Raw genomic sequence first — 13,170 nt, 5'->3', positions numbered from 1 at the left:
GAGACAGTGCAGGACGTGGTAAAGAGAAGAGACCGGCAGCAGAGAGCGAATGTAAATAAACTGGGGGGGAAAGGGGTTTTTTTTTTTTTGGGGGGGGGGAGATGTCAGATTGCTAGCAGGGGGGAAGGGGTTTGAGAGAGAGGGGGGAAAAGATGTCTGACCGCCTGCGGGGGGAGGGGGGATGGATAGGATGATGCATGCTGGACTTCTTTAAGGGGGAGGAGAAAGACAAAAGGTACCAGACTGCTGGGGTGGAGGGAGCAAAAGGAAAGATGCTGGGGGAGGATTAGAAGGTGAGAAGTTACCATGAGGGTATAGAGGGAGACATGTTGACAACTTGGCCTCAGGAGCAGAGGAGAGGGAGAACAAGATGGTGGTCAGCAAGAGACGGAGGAGAGATGTCTGAATGGGAGTGGGATTGGGAGGGAGGGAGAAGTGATGGGCAGCAGGAGGTAGGAAGGGAAACCAGAGGGAGATCAGATTGGAGGAGGGGGTTAGAGGAGAAGGAGGGAGAAATGCTGTACAACAGGAGGGAGGAAGGAAAGTGAGAAGGAAAGATGTTTGAATGGGGGGGGGGGGGGTTGAGGGGAAGCAGAGGAGAAGAAATGGACAACAGGAGGCAAGAAGGAGGGATATATGTAGAGTTGGGGGGAGGGAGACATGCTGGACAACAGGAGGCAGGAAGGGGAAGACAGAGGGAGGGATGTTTTGAGAGGCGGGAGGGAGAGACGCTGGATGACAGTCATTAAGGGATGCAAGAGAGTGAGATGTTTGAATTGGGGGGTGAGGGAGGGAGAAGAAATGCTGGATAACTGGAGGGAGGGATGATGGACATCAACTGTTTCTCCATTCCTCCTCTCTGTCCTAACAGGAAGCAGAAAGGGAAGAGAGAGAGAGAGAGAGAAAGACACCTTAGAATTAGAGGGTGGAGGTGAGGGGATAATAGATGCTGGACAATGGGAGGGAGGAAAGAAAAAAAAAGAGAGAGATATTGGACTCAAGGGAGGGAAGAGAGAGGGAGAGATGCTAGACTATGGGGCGGATGACAGAGAAAAGAGATTCTAGACCATGGGAGGGGGCAGGAGGGAAGTGAGAGTGGACAGGGACACATCAGGCTTCAAGGTTGTTGGGGGGAAGGAGAGAGAGAGAGGGAGGAATGCTGGACTACAAGGGTTGAACAAGTGATAGGGAAGGGAGATACCAGGAATGGTTTAAACCACACGAGAAAAGACCAAGAGTTGGTCAAGGAGATGAGTGAGAGGAGAATAGTATATATAGAGGGTAGAAATATGGTAATGGGGAATAGGTGAAGGATAAATGGGAAAAGAGGCTGGAGAAGGGGTGAGATGGGAAATGGGAGAGCTAGGGGGTGAGAGAAGGAGATGGAAAGTTGATAGGTAGGTGAAAAATAGAAAGGAGTAGGGTGAAATTTGAATGAGTGGATAGAGGTAGAAAACACCCCCCCCCCCCCCCAAAAAAAAGGTAAGAGCTAAAAAGGAAACACCAATACCTCAGAGACAGATGTATTGAGGGAACAAGACAGGAGGAGAGAGGAGAAATAAAAAATGGACAGCAGCCACTAGAAACAGAAGATCAGACAGGAAAGCAGACAAGAGACACTGGGACCATTGTAATGGAACTTGAAACTGTCCAGAAAACAAAGGTTAAAAAAAAAGGTGTTTTATTTTGTATTTGTTAATTGAAATATGTTAACTTTGGGAAGTGTTCATCGCAGATGTCTTTGTATTGTATTCAGTACAAAGTATAATGATTTATGTTTTTATTTCTCCAGTGTTTCAATATATATTGAATTTGACTTCTTGAGGTTCGCAGTTCAATTTTTGTGTTTATATTTCCATTTAGAATTGGTAATCCCTTGCTCTGTATTTTGTGAGAGTTTGTGTTTTGCATGTGGCTAAGATGTAGTATTTTATTGTGTTGCGGTCTGTAGCATTCCTCAGTGTTCTGTTTTAGCTGTAGTAGGTGTAATGGTGTTTTAGGGCCTGCTGCCTGTTTATAGGTAAGGTTCTAGCTGTTTGTATCATAGGATTAGTATTAGTGTTGAATGACGTGTTTACTACTTTGTATGTTGAATTAGTATTTTTTTTCAGGTATTTCACATTGTGCCTGGTAGTGGTGAGCTTTGTGTTGCTATTGCTCAGATGGCATGAAAATCTGGATTTTTTTTTTTTTTTTTTTGGGGGGGGGGGGGGGGTATGGTGACTTCCATTGAGAAATGTTCTAGTTCTGATCTGTACTTGTTGTGGGGAGGTTGAATTTTTGTGGATGCTGTGTCTCGCCAAAAGTCTGTGAGGGTCATTAATGCAGTGTGTCACTCATGCAAGCATTGTCCATCAGGTGTGTCCGGAATGAAAAAAAAAATTGATAGTCATTGCCCTCAGCAGCATTTAGAAAGCAAAACAACATGCGGATCTTTCCAAATTTTATACCCCAGATGCATTCCTATAAGACCTCACGGATTGGCCTTCAATCTCAGTCCACTGTGATGGTGTATCTCACACTTTGGGATGGGCCACCCTTGGCGTCTCTGATTTGGGAAGGAGGAGGGGCACATGGGTACTATCTCTGGCCTGCTGGCCCCTGCCCACCAAAATTTGTGACAGCTGATCCTTTCTACGACGAGCCTTTCCTGGTGTCACTAAATCCGCTGCAGATTGAGGAGCTCCTTTTTTTTTCTTTCGCTCCAGCCACTATGCCAGCACCACATAGCTGCCAAAATCAAAGAATCTACTTCCTGTTTTGTGTGTAATGCAGTAAGTACTTGTTCTCTGCTTTCAACTCCTACATGGTTCTATCAGCCAGAGTGGCTGGAGTGAAGAAAGAAGCTCCTCACTCTACAGTAGATAGAGTGGCACTGGGCAAGTAGGAGAAGTGTGGGGGGGGGGGGGGGGATGATGAGACCAGTCTGATGCTGGGGATGGGAAAAGGGGGCTGGGGGCTGACAAGGGAGCAGGTGGAAGTCAGGAGCTGGGGCTTGGAGATGGGTCTGATACTGAGATGTAAGGATGGCTTTGGTGGTGGAAGGAGGACAGATATTGGGGGGAGGGGAGGGAAAGATGGGTATATGCAGGGGAAGGTCAGAAGAACACAGACATGGATGCTGGGGAAGAAGAGAAGGAAGTGTAGGAGAAGAGGCCGGGACAGTAGCTGCTGGGGAAAGAGGAAAAAGAGACAAAGGGCTATGACGAGTGTGAGGGAGGGGGAATGTGAGCCTAAATAAAGGAAGTTAATATCCTTACCAGCTGAAGACGGAACCTCCTGATCTAGACTATGTTTTGTGGGTTCCATTGTATTTCTACTGCTTTGGTGTACAGGCCTATACTTGCGTGAGGTGCTGTGCCTGGTTGAAAACAATCTTTGCATTTTTTTTCTTTTAGGGCTTTTTCTTTGTAAGCAGGGAGTCTCCCTGCCATTGTAGTGCTCTTGAATCCCCCCTTCAGTAAGACTGTTGGGATACTGCTAGGATTGTTCCAAGGGTTTGGGAGAGGGGTGGGGAGTGGATTTTTGGGTGTCAATGGGTGAGGGTGGGAGGTTGGGGTGGGGTGTTACTAATGTTCTTTGCTGTGGCTGCGTGGGTTGGATAACTTGTCTGTCTTGATTTTGCTCCCCTATTGTCTTTTAGTTGCTCTTGGATGAGGCTGAGTGCCTGGGAGTTTTTTGAATGTGTATTTCTATTAGCTTGGATGTGTCCATACTTCTAGTTCTGTGAATAGTCCTCCTTGAGGGACACTGTGACTCCTTTCTTGGAATGTGGGGATGGGGGAGGGGCATATTATGTCGCCCATGAAATGTTCGAAGGTCCTGGGCGCCCTAAGGCTGATATTGTTTGTCTACAAGAGACTAGGTTGACCTCCACTGAGCATCAGAAGTTGGCCAGGCAGTGGGTTGGTGAGATTTATAGCTCCCCCTCTGCCAGAAAGCGGGAAGGGGTGGCAATTCTCCTTAATAAAACATTACAGTGTACCAGTAAACTGCTCTTTCATGATGACATGGGTCGCTATCTTGGTATTCATCTAAATTTGCAGGGACGGGAATCTTTGCTGGTGGGGGTCTATGGCCCTTGTACTTTTTTTTGCCATCTCCTTCTTCACTGTTCTCAATATCCGGATACACCCTTGATTGTCGCAGGTGATACGAATTCAGTGATGGACCCTACTATAGATTGATAGGCAAGCAGCCTGTTGGGAACTGGGGGTGCCCAGGAGGTATTGGATGCTTGGCGCATTCTCCATCCGGAAGAAAGACTACACGTATACCACCAGGTCACACCACTCCCTTTCCCAGTTAGACTACATTTTTGTGAGCAAATCTTTTTTTCACTATGTCTCATCTGTGGCCATGCTCTCAATGCAGAAAATAATTCCCTAGTCTGGAACTCTTAACTTTGTACCCTCTCACAATTCCATCTTGGCCCCTTTCCAACTGGTGAAAGAGATACAGTTGCATACAGTCTGTCCAGAGTTCCAATTTGTGATTGCTTTGAAGATTCATTCTTAAAAGACAAAGGAGAGCATTGCAAGATTGATAGCTTAAACTACTACTTCTACTTATCATTTCTATAGCGCTACTAGACGTACGCAGTGCTGTACACATGAACTTGAAGAGACAGTCCCTGCTCGACAGAGTTTACAATCTAATTAGGACTAAACCACAAGAACAAAACAGAGTTTCAATCCTTGATGCATGAAGTGCATACGGGTTGATCTTTTTTTTATTTTTTTATTTGTACCCCGCGCTTTCCCACTCATGGCAGGCTCAATGCGGCTTAGGTACTTATTTGTACCTGGGGCAATGGAGGGTTAAGTGACTTGTCCAGATTCACAAGGAGCTGCTTGTGCCTGCAGTGGGAATCGAACCCAGTTCCCCAGGACCAAAGTCCACCACTCTAACCACTAGGCCACTCCTCCATTTTGTAAGTGGAAAACATGATATGCAGTAGGTTAGTAGAAACCTTGATTGCTGAAGGAGTTGTTCGCTCTATGTGGAGAATGGATTCCCAGAAAATTGGCTTGGTTAACCAAGTTCACCAGAAATGTCCTTGTCTGAATGGAAGAAGTTTCAAAGAAAAAAAAAATACCCATAGAGAATAGTGAGATGATTGAAGACAGGATAAAAACAAAGTCTGGAAGAGTGAGCCATCAGACAGAAGACTGATGTGATGTGATGTGAGAGAGAGTCAGGCTAGAGCTGGCAGATGCTGTATAACCCAGTTCAGCAGTGCCCAAACTGTGATCTGTGAGTCCAGTGTGGCCTGCATGTGCAACAGTCCTGATGTCTGTTTTGTTCTGGGTTACCCCTGCTATCTCTACTCCTCACCCCTCTGCAACTTGTGTAGCTGCTGGTAGCCCACCTCCCCTCCTGCACAGCTCTCTCTTCTTCTTTTTGAACTGCATGGTACACCATAGGCAAAAGCACCATGCAGTACAAACAGAAGATCAGTGAAGCACATGAAAGGGGGCGGTTTGGCACCAGCACCTAGAGGAGCTGCAGAGATCTGTGCTAACTACCAGCTGTGGAACACAAAAGGAAGGAAGGAAGGGGGAAAAAAAGTGGAGCAAATTTTGGGAGCTGGGGGAAGTGTAGGTTCTTCTGGATTGGGAAGAGGTTGCCTGAGGAAGAAGATGAGAAAAGGAGGGTCCCTGATAGACAAGGATGTATAAATAGGAAGGTAGGGATATCTACTTAAAGATTTCCAGTATGTATTGTTTTGTGATGATGGTTTATTAAGCTATTATGTACATGCTGTTTACTCAAGGATTGCATCTGTAAACCACTTTGCAGTATTTGTTTGCAAAAGGCAGTGTAGCAAATTCAAAGAAACTTAATAGGGAAAGAGGAAGGAAAGAAAATGCATTCCAACCATCTTGCAGTTAAAACCATATGGACATCTGGGGTCTATAGGGAAAGTGGCTCTGTATCAAGGACGTAGCCACAGATGAGCCTGGACCCCACCCACTTTGGGCTCAGGCCCACCCAGCAACTGTACACCCTTGACAACACCATTATGAGGGAGCAAGCTTCCTCACCTCCTTCCATTAACAAGCCTCTCTCTCAGAGGACTGCAGCAGCAGCAACGCTGCCTGCACATGACCCGGAAACCTCCACTCAGCCACGTCCGCGCCCCCCCCCCCCCCCCCCCCCCCCACCCATGCAACTTCCTGGTTTTGCCTGGGTGGAACATAGCAGAGGGGAGACTTTTGGGTCAGCTGCAGGCAGCATGTGAGAGTTGATCATGCTGCTACTGGTAACCCTTTGAAAGAGATGTTTGTGAAGGTAGATGGTGTGGGGGGGTGAAGATTTGAACTGAAAATCTGACGGGAGGGAGGGAAAATAAAGGGAGAAATGTTGGACATGGGGGAGGAGAGGGAAGGAAAAAAGATGTTGCACTGGGTGGAGGAGGGAGAGATGTTGGACATGGGGGTGGGAGGGAGAGATGCTGCATGAGGAGGGCAGAAGAAAGAGAGATGTTACACCCAGGACATAAAGAAGGGAGAGAGAGACAGATGGTGGTGGACAATGGGAGAGAAGGAGGGAAGAGATGTTAGACATGGAGGTAGAGGGAGGGAGAGATGCATAGGAGGGAGAAGGGAGAAAGAGGGAGATGTTGGATCCAGGGCAGAAGGGAGTGAAGGAAAGATACTGGACAATGGGAAGGAGGGAAGAGAGAGGGAGAAATGCTGGACCACGGGGGAGGGGACAGGAGGGAAGAGAGAAGGGACAGGAAGATGATGGGGTGAGTAGGAGTGGAAGGGACATGGAGATGTCAAGCTACAGTGGTGGGGAGGGGAGAAGGGAGCTGGTGCTGGGCTAGAAGAGTGGAGGGAGAAAGACGCTGAGAATGATGGAACCATGTGGGAGAGGCTGGGGGCAGGGGGAGAGGTGGAAAGGAAATGAATGAGAAGAGGATAGTGATTACAGGGGCTAGAAATATGGTAATGGGAAGTAGATTAAATATGAAAGGGAATGGAAGGCTGGGGAAGGAGCGAGATGGAGAATAGGAGAGCTAGTGGGTGAGAGAAGGAGATGGAATTTGATAGATACCTGAAAAGTAAAAAGAAGGATGAGAAAGAGGGTGAAACTCAAGTGAACAGAGAGGCAGTAAAGGAAAAAAGAAGAAAAAGCTAAAAAGGAAAGATTGATGTGTCAAAGGCAGGTGTAGTGAGCTCAGGCGAGAGGAGCAAAGACAAATAGCAGCTGTTTGAAGAAGAATTAGCAAAAGAGAAACTGGAATCAATATGGTGGAAAATTAAAATGTCCAGACAACAAAGGTAGAAAAAAAGCATTTTATTGTGAATATATTAAATGGAATACGATTTATAGTTTATTATGGTTTATTATTATCCTTGATATATCACTCTTCCTTAAACTAACAAAGTGGTTCACAATATAAAATCAAAACAGGTAAAATCATATCTAAAGAATACCATTAAGTAACGGAAAAATACAAATAGAATATAGTTATTAGAACATAAAATATGGTAGTAGCAATGACATCAAGTAACATCTAATATACTAGACACTGAGACTCACAAACATCAGTGAATCCCGGGAGGGATAGACCTGTAAAGTTGTACAATGTAGAGTTTCTCAAGTAGTATGTTAGTTTTGGGAAATGAGCATAGCAGATGTCTTTGTAGTGTGTTCAGTAGAAGAGGAAATGCATTTCTGTTTTTATTTCTCCAGTGTGGCAGTACATGCTGCCATTGTTCTATATTTGGTGAGGATCTGTCTTTGTGATAGTAATGGCAGATGGGGGGATTGGCGGGGAAGCAGGGAGGAGAGGGGATCAGGAGGGGCCCTAGCATGTCTAACACCAGCCCTGAACCTTGCTCTAACTTGTAGGGATCTCTAAGCATTGTCAGCTGAGGACCTTCTCCAACGGTGGCCAGAACGCCCTTCTACCAAGCTCTGCAGTCGGTGGCAGTATCCTTGAGTCACCAACAACTAAGCATGTATGGGGTGCCAGCATCAGTGGCTTAGGGACGTCGCTATTGCCTGCCAAACTTGGTAAAAAGGAGTTTTTGCTAGCTTTGGAGGAGGTCTTCTGCTGATGGAGCTTGGGGGATCCTAATTACTGAAGTATTTATATTGAGTTTCATGATGCTGGGGTAGGGCGGGGTCAGAGAAAATGTTATGCCCACCCACTTTGGGCTCGGGCCCACCCAAAATTGGCTTTCTGGCTATTCCACTGCTCTGTATCCAGTCTTGAGCATGTTTTCATCAATACAGAATATCTGCACAGTTTATAGTGAAAGGTTTCCATTGAGGCTCCCTTCCATTTGGTGGTGTTTGAATGTGGTGAACTGTTAAATGTAATTGGAATGCAGAAGATATTAATGGTAGAGAACCACTGGTTTATTTGTCTGAAGGGTGCATATGATTCATCATCTTGTCTAATATTAAAAGTATTGGATTGGTTCCCTGAAGTAGGTCAACTGTTAATTCCAGTTGGACTATGTGAGGAATATTACGTAGAGAAATGAAATGTTTTTGTATCATCAATAGATGGCAGCACCACAGGGCTATAAAATGGAATGAAGCCATGTGAAGTGCTGCTGTTTCTTCCTTATCTCCTAGAGGGTAGAGTGAAGGGAAAGGGAAGTGACTGCCAGAGGTACATTCATTCCTGTGCTCCTAGGAGAGAGAAGAAGGGCAACACAGAGAAGTCCCAAAGGAATGTTCCATAAAGAGGTAGAGAGACCTGAGATTTAAAGCGTAACCCCTGGCATTTCCAATCAAGTGATGTTGTGGAGATGATCTATGGTGGGACTATTTCCCCTGATATGACTGAGCTTAGGAGTGAGAGATAAACTTCACAAGAAAAGACCTTGGAGCTTCTGGATGGAGAAAGAAACCTCCACATGCCTTCTAGGGTCGTGAGTAAATGATGAAATATATTGCCCACTAAGAAGAAGAAACCGTGGGAGGGTCAAAAGCCTGAGGTGTGGATGTGAAGGTTTATCACTGTGAATAGTTTATGGACATAAAAAGTAACCGTTTGAACCTGTTTATACTGTAAGTAAAGTTTAGTTTTCTTTGGGAGCCACACAGACATTTTGCAGCCTCATTATTGAATTGGAAACTTATAGAGATACTGGAAAACCTAATGGAGAATTCTGTCTCCTCAAGCAAGAAGACCTGCTGGGTGAGTGTTAGCGTGGCCTGGATAGCTAAGAACAACATGTGTTAATGATGGGCCCCAGGCTTCTGTCTCATCTCCTGTACATCTGTGCTTGCTGTCTTCTAGCCATCAGCCCCCTTTTCTTCTCTGACTTGGAGTCTTCTCTGCCTTTCCTCCTCATTCCCAAGATGCTAGCCTGCAACTGTAGGGCTGAAGGGTCCAGGGCTGTCCCATCCATCCTCAGTCAAAGTAATCTGTCACTGTTCATCTCAATAGTGGGCAGAGGAGATCCCTCTCTCTGTGGCATGGATTGGTCACAGCCCTTAGAGAGGGAGGAAAGAGAATACGGCCTGCTTTTTGTTATGCTGACTGCATCTGTAGTATTGGAATCTGAGGCTGACTATGGACAAAATGCAGTTGGGAACATGAAAATGAGGAGAATTCCCCCCAATGCCTGGTAACTCCAGGTTAATGGGACTTGTGTTGGCAGGAAAGATGCTTATGAAAGAAAGAATGAGAAGCTGCCGAGGGGACTGTTGTCCCCCTGAAAATATAAACCTGAAAGGAGCAGGCTAGTTGAGTTAGAGCTTGGCAGTAGCTTAATAGATATAACATTTTATTTTTCTATTTACTTAATTGCTTACAGTTGTAACTGGTGTGAAAAATGTTTTCTCATTTCTTGTTTTGTTTTGATGGGTTTGTACTTACAATTTTTTCATGTTTCATTTTTTTTTCCTCCATTCATTTTCCCACAGCTCCTCGTGGTGGTTTGTATACCTCTGTAGTTGATTATTCATCTCAACTTTTTTTGTTGCCCAATTAAGTCAACCAAGTGCTGCATCTGGACTAGGCTCAAAGCAAATTTTCTAGGTTTCTCTTTGGAAGTTGCTAGAATCAGCCACTAGCAGTTTGGCTCTATTTGGAGCAAGAGAGAATAGAAAGTAGAATCCTTCTATTTCTGCGGTGTGGGTAGAGAACTGTAGGATATTTAGGAAATAGTGTTTTTCCTATCTGTCTATGCTGTGGGCAGATTTGCTATTGCTTGCAAGGTGGTGACAGTCTGCTTGGGAATTACATTTCCCAGTCTGAGGAGAGAATAGACATAGAACCAGACTCTGAGATCTCAAACAGATTTATTAAAAGTATTTATGGAGTCAAATTTTAAGTCTGTCTGGTGGCAGTGAAAATAGGACCCAGTGTTGTGACTGAGTTATATTAAAATAATAAATCCCAGCTCTGCATGTCACCTCTTAATGAAGGGGCTACATATTCTTATGATGGTTTTTAATTTTTAGAAGGGAACTGATGGCTGACGATTGTGACAGCTGGTTAGATGATCACTGAGACGTGCCCTTGTTTGTTACCCTGAGTAATAATTTTTGCCAGTCATCTGGTATCCTAGATGTTCTCACAGAAGTAATAAAAGAAGTGGTCAGTTGTTCCCTATGGAATTACTGCATTTGTTACCTTGAGCATGAGACATGCCTGTGATTGATGGCCTAGTCATGTATCTGTGTGTGTTACTCTGAAAAATAACAGATCTCTAAGTGGCAGTGTTGCGTATTATCATTGGGAGGACCTAGTTTTGGTTCTGGAGCCCCTGCCTTGATTGTTTCTTTAGAAAGGCGGTTTATCAAATTCAGTAAACATAATCATAAGCTTCTGCTCTTTGGGTTAACTAGCAGAAGGGGTGCCGTGAAAACAGCACTTAGCCTTTGGGAGTAGGGGAGTCTGTCATCACACTATAGCGACTCCTATTGGCCAGTGGCTAAACCCCAGGTACGTATGCATATACCAGCTTCTGGAAGGCACTGAAGTCAGTGGCACCTGGCCAAGGGTTAGCACTACAATCTATGGACTAGATGAAATGTGGGACTTTTTAATACAGGTTAAAGCCCCATTTGGTTGCATAGCAGCTAATGAATTATTGCCTGGATATATGCTTATGCTTGTCACTCTGTGTAATGTTTGAAGCATGGTTTTGGAAGAGAGAGGAGCTCTTGTGTGTTTAAAAAAATGCATTTCTGTTTTTGCTGGTATTTAGTTCACCCCTCTTTCATATACTCTGTATGTCTGTTTTTGACATTGTGTTGTCAAGTATTCCTGAGACTATAGAGCTGAACTAACTTTAAGCTTCCAAGGGAAACTAGCGATGTTAATGCTTTCTCTCAGCTGCATGAGTTCTGCATGTCTGCACCTGCTGTCACAAACTCTGACCCCTCTTCAGAAGCTGAGCCCTGCTTCCTATTATGAGATACATGAGGAGTGTGAAAAAAGCAAGCTACCAGTTCTTTTTGGTACTAGAAGTATGCCTAAACTGTGTCAGCCCTTTCAGGCAGGCTTAGCCATAAGTTTCCTGCGTTTTATACTGGTACCCCAAAGCCTGTTCTGTTACCCAGGTATGCAATCCTGAGTGTCTTGCATGGCAGTCATACCCCGGAGCTTATCTTGTCAGGCAGTAGACTTAAATTTGTACAATGCTGGTACAAAGAAACTGTTACCCTGCAGAGCAAGCCCACTCCACTCAATCAGTGGGTAGTGTGTGTATTTTGGGGGGGGGGGGGGGTAAGTAGATCAGAAAGAGAACCTCATAGTCACCAGCTCCATGAAATGTCTTGTTCAATTGGTAGTACTCATGGTATCATCCTTTTTGACATCTATAACATTGCAGAAACCCAGGTTGCCATGCTGTTCCCCATTTGATTACAATAAAGGGCATCTCAACTGCTATCCATGTTTGTAGTCAGTCAGAAAGCTCCATTGCACCCTGAACATTACATCTGGCTAAGAGTAATAGTCTGTAGAGAGAATATGTGGTGCACTGATTGTCGATGTATTGCTTTTGGCTATAATCTGTCATCCTTGGAGTCTTTCATTCTTTATTGGGTATACGGGTGAATGATATATTTCTTCTTACAGAATGCCCACCTTGTGCCAAATGAAACCTCTTCTGCCAGCCTTAGGACTGATTCTTCACCCTCCTTCACTTCAATAGGCAAAGCCAGCTCGGTCTACCCTTCTACAACCATTGTCAACCCCACCATCGTGCTGCTACAGCACAATCGAGGTAAGCACCTGGATCCCCTGCTGTGTGGCGCACTCAGTATTTTACAGAGGACATATTTGAGAAATTCTAAAGAAAGAACATCCTGAGGTGTAACTTTTATGCAAGCATTAACATTGGTCAGTGGGAGAAACACAAATCTGTTATGGAAGTGATAGAGATGGGCACTATATATGGACTGTTGGACGAACAGTCAGTCGATTTGCTTGAATCATAAGGTTTTTATCATGTAAACGAATTTGCTTGAATCCGTTCCTATTTTGAGCAGTGGTGCAGTCATGTACAGTTAATTTGAATGAACTCTCCCACAGACGTGCAGTAGCAGAGCCATTGGGGAATGCTTGTTCTGGGTGGAGAAAGAAGGGAATTTCTACAGTGAGTTTGTGAGAAGGTCACATTTGAAGAGGATGGGAAGGGAAGTGTGTGTTTCCAGTAGGCTATGGAATAATATTGGGTATGGAGAGATGGGTGCAGTTGTAGTGGATGAGACAGAAGTTGCTATATGCAGAAGTTAGAAGATCATGCATAATGAGCCAGATTCTGTAACTGCCAGCTAAAATCTAGATGTGTCCCATTAACACACCTAACGCTATTCTATATAACATGCCTAAAGTTAGTTGCAGTGTATAGAATAGCACATAAGACTGGGAAATACACCGACATTTTGGTGTGGCCATTTACGCCACTGAAAACCTGGTGAAATAAAACCTGCGTCTATATGTAGGTGTGTTCCCCAAATTCTATAACAACACATGTAAATTTGAGTAACGCCCTGACACACCCACACTCCTTTCATGGCCACGCCCCCTTTTCAGCTTAGCGCGTTGGAATTTACATGTACCTCTTTTTAGATTACGCCTAAAAAGAAGTTTGCACAAATTCCAGTTATTGCCAATTACTGATTGTTGTCTGCCACTGATTGGCTCGTTACTCAATTGAGTAGCGCATGTAAATTGGCCGCTCG

The 13,170-nt window shown here is 44.8% G+C and overlaps 1 protein-coding gene across 9 annotated transcripts in view; it reads left to right on the top strand.

Annotated features, from left to right (window-relative positions):
- SORBS1 (sorbin and SH3 domain containing 1) overlaps positions 1–13,170 on the top strand; it is a 426,813-nt gene that overhangs the window by 248,661 nt on the left and 164,982 nt on the right. For all 9 annotated transcript variants that reach the window (XM_030203463.1, XM_030203457.1, XM_030203461.1 and 6 more), the window contains one exon: positions 12,062–12,209. In XM_030203463.1, coding sequence (XP_030059323.1) covers positions 12,062–12,209 — 148 coding nt within the window. The remainder of the gene's footprint in view (positions 1–12,061; positions 12,210–13,170) is intronic.

Source organism: Microcaecilia unicolor, chromosome 5 (assembly GCF_901765095.1).
Source record: "Microcaecilia unicolor chromosome 5, aMicUni1.1, whole genome shotgun sequence".
Taxonomy (NCBI): Eukaryota; Metazoa; Chordata; class Amphibia; order Gymnophiona; family Siphonopidae; genus Microcaecilia; species Microcaecilia unicolor.
Note: the sequence above shows the minus strand (reverse complement) of the source record. Positions and strands in the feature narration are given on the sequence as shown.